The sequence below is a fragment of the Bombina bombina genome, chromosome 5 (genome assembly GCF_027579735.1).
Source record: "Bombina bombina isolate aBomBom1 chromosome 5, aBomBom1.pri, whole genome shotgun sequence".
NCBI classification, from domain to species: Eukaryota; Metazoa; Chordata; class Amphibia; order Anura; family Bombinatoridae; genus Bombina; species Bombina bombina.
This window is the reverse complement of record NC_069503.1, coordinates 511295841-511299928: the sequence shown is the minus strand read 5'-3', so window position 1 is coordinate 511299928 and position 4088 is coordinate 511295841. Positions and strand designations below refer to the sequence as shown.

Here is a 4088-nt window from a genome sequence, read left to right as displayed (position 1 = left end):
GCAGTGCATAGAAGAGTAGTGAATAGGTTAAAGGAAATACAATCCTCTTACTGCATTGGAAATGTGCATGTGTGGGGGCGGGGACAAATGACAGCAGATTGTTTATCTAGCTCAACAAATCAAAATGACAGATGTATACTTTCTACACTGTGCTGAGCCCATTGTGCTGCCAACTGGCCTAAATTTCCTTCTTATTCAACACTTCAAAGACCAACACAAAAGATGGAGATGGTAATGTTTGTGAAATCTCTTCAACATGCTGATTTTAATCCTTCTGGAAGAGCATAGCAATGCATGTATACTTATGGATAAAATGATTCATGTCCCTTTTTTCTAAAGAGCCTACATTGTATTCCATTTTTATTTGCTATCTTTTATTTTAGACTTTTTTCCTGCTCGATGTTTGCCCTAGAACTTTATCTTCTGTATGAACTTTTAATGGATTAAAAAAATATTGTTTTTATTATTAGTTGTATTTTGGACATTTTTTTCTGGACCTTTAATGTTGTAAATCTTTTTATTTATTTTTTATTTTTTGATACCAATGAAATAAATGATGTAATATATAGTGCACACATGGTGATACCCTAAATAACAGGATATCAGCACAAACTTTTTAACTGATGGTCTGGGATATCTGAGATATATATATGCATACAAATCAAACAAGAAGGTTTTGTTGTACTTTTAAGAAAATAATATGGGGCCGATTTATCAAGCTCTAAATAGAGCTTGAGGGCCCGTGTTTCTGCTCTGAGCAGGCGGACACACATCTCTGAAAATCAACCCAATCAAATCCGATCAAGTTGATTGACACCCCCCTGCTGGAGGCAGGGGGCGGCGTTGCGCCAGCAGCTCACAAGAGCTGCTGGTGGAATGCTGAATACGGAGAGCGTATTGCTCTCCGCATTCAGCAAGGTCTGGCGGACCTGATCCGCACTGTCGGATCAGGTCCACCAGACCTTTGATAAATATCCCCCAATGTGTGCTATATAATGAAAAGCTAGATAAATTAATTATGTTCTAAATTATTACAATACAACTAATATGGCAAACAAAGCAACATACAAAGTACTTATCTTAAACATAAATAAACACTGCACAAATAGCTAAACACTTAAAGGGATGATAAACTCACTTTTTTCTTTAACAATTTAGATAGAGCATGCAGTTTTAAGCAACTTTCTAATTTACTACTCCAATTATTATTATTTCCTCATTCTCTTGCTATTGTTATTTAAAAAGCATGTAAAGCTTGGGAGCCAGCCCATTTCTGGTTCAGAACCTGGGTTATGCTTGCTGATTGGTTTGCTTAATGTAGCCACCAATAAGCAAGTGCTATTCTGGGTGCTGAACCTAAAATGGGCTGGCTCCTAAGCTTTACATTACTGCTTTTTAAAGAAAGATAGCAAGAGGATGTAGAAAAATTGATAATAGGAGTAAATTCAAAAGTTGCTTAAAATTGCATTCTCTATCTGAATCATGAAAGAAAAAAAATTGGGTTTAGGATCCTTTTAAAGGGTAACTATAATAATATGAAACATAACATTATTTATGGCTTACAAAGCAGAGCTTATTATTATAATTTTTTTCATGAAATAATACTGGATAGGAAGGTAACTGTTGACAGTTAAATAATGTATTTTAAGACACAGCTATTAAAAAATGTGTGTGGCTTAGAGTGGATGCACTAAGTTTAGAAGATTATGGCTCTCACACATTATGGTGTATTACGCAAATGACAGTCCTATTTAAAATATTGTTTAATTAATATTCTTATGCCCTTATGTAATGGCTAAATTATAATTTATAATTAAAGGCTATTCATTTGCAAAACCCCATTTTACTTTGAACATCATAAGCTGCATACATAAGGCAAATGCTATATAAATATCTACACACACACAAAAACACATACTTTAACAGACATTCTTGTAGAAACAAATGACTGATCTACCAGGTTTGATACTCCAGTACATTACATATCATTGATCCTCTTAGAAATGTACATACACATCACATTTTAATAAATAGCTTTTACAGATAGTGCTTTAATAAATAGCTTTTACAGAAAGTCTTTTACAGATAGTGCTGTTGTCCCAACTTGATATATTTGAAACAAAAATGATGCTGGTTTTATAAGTAGTGTAACACTGTAATATGTTTTACTATGTACAGAGCTTCACTGCAATAGGGCTTTAACTACATTATAAGAAACATAGTCTATGTATTAATCAGATGGGCAACTCTGCAACACTTCGACCTTGTCTACTACATCTTATGCTTTATCTGCACCATACACTCCCTCCCACCATACCCAGTAGTGTAGCATTGCAATACGTTCCCAAAGCCCTTGCTGCATTGCACAGTGCTATGTATTTGCTGAACAGCTTCACACAAAAACGCTTATGGTATCCCTCACACCAACATTCCTCTTCAAAACACAATACAAGCTGTCAATGAACTTATCCCCATGCTAAATTATGGAAGCATTATTGTTTGCACACACGATGCTCTCATATTACATTCGAGCTTTTACTATTTAAAAAAAATCAGCAACTATATTAAATGCACAAAGGGGTGATTATGCACATATATATATATTCAAGGGGGGAGGAGGGGGCAAAGCTTAGCATCGTTGTGTACAGTCAGGTTATCTTATACATTCGTTCTAGGCTTTGGAAGCTGTACCTCCACCATCTATTTCTACTGCATCACTGATAAAAAATGCACGTTTACATTTGTATTCACTTACCTTTTCTTGGGCCCTGCTAAGCTTTTTTTGGACATTTTTCGCAAAAACGCCTGATTTCATATCAGCCATGGCTGCTACTGGTCCACAGAGTCAAGTGAGAAGGATCAGATGGAGCCTGAAGGCTGAGAGCTAGTGAGCAGGGAGGAGAAGGGAAGAGGAGGAGCACCCAGAGGATGAGAGAGAATAGAGTGACATTAGAGGAAGGGTAGGGGCAATTTCACAGAAGAGGAGCAGGATTTGCTATACAAGAAAACAATGGTGTATTATTTAGGATCATTTTGTGTACACTGACAACTCGGATGTACAAAACGAAATACCATTTAGATCTGTGCGGGAATTGTTATGTTGCTGCTGTCCATGGTTCTGAACTGAGCTCTTGCAGTTCACACGTTGTTTTAGTATCCGATATCATTTTCCCGTTTGTTGAGTGAGTAATACATTGAAGCTGCATTAAATATTCTGACCAATCTCACAGTCAAAGGTTGAAACAAAAATATAGAGATTTACACTTGGTAATATACAAATCACTGTGTAGGAAGATACATTGGCTTGTAGCTTGTTTTATGTAGTAGTGAGGTTAGTTATATGATCCTAGCGCATGTTAACCTATCGTATCTGTGCTATTTAAATAATGACATATATACCTGAAAGCAGCAGGTCTTCAATCAAATCTTTACATTTATTTCAGATCCAAAGGCACAAAGATAAACAGCGTTTCGGACTTTATACATTAAAGGGATACTAAACCCATATTTTTTTCTTCTTTCATGATTCAGATAGAGCATGCAATTTAATTATTTTTTATTCGTTCTCTTGCTATTTTTATATGAAAAGCAGGAATGTAAAGCTTAGGAGCCAGCCCATTTTTGGTTCAGCACCTGGGTAGTGCTTGCTGATTGGTGGATACAATTAACCACCAATAAGCAAGCGCTATCCAGGGTGCTGAACCAAAACTGGGCTGACTCCTAAGCTTTACATTTCTGCTTTTCAAATAAAGATAGCAAAGAACAGAAAAAAAAATTGACAATAGGAGTAAATTAGAAAGTTACTTAAAATTGCATACTCTGAAAAATTGCATGTTCTGCTCTGGGGGTTCCGGTGGAGGTGGAGCTACACAGGTGCTGCTGAGCAGGTGTGCTGCACAGGTGTGGCTCAGGATTCAGCTCCAGTCCCATACACACTGGCGGTGGTTTGTTCGCGCCCTACCCCAAGCCCTGGGGTAACAGTCTCGGATAGTAAAGGAAAAACTGATCCGGAACCTTCTTCAGTGGCCTATCATCCCACTGATGTTTGTTAATTTTAACTACCTGGACCCTCATTTTTTTTGGTAGTA

The 4088-nt window shown here is 36.8% G+C and overlaps 1 protein-coding gene across 1 annotated transcript in view; it reads right to left on the bottom strand.

The window, feature by feature from the left end:
• The window catches only part of AMPH (amphiphysin), a 519511-nt gene extending 516687 nt beyond the window's left edge, over window positions 1-2824 (bottom strand). The window contains exon 1 of the mRNA XM_053714425.1: window positions 2756-2824. Within this exon, the coding sequence (XP_053570400.1) occupies window positions 2756-2824 (69 nt within the window). The remainder of the gene's footprint in view (window positions 1-2755) is intronic.
• Window positions 2825-4088: the final 1264 nt, after the last annotated feature.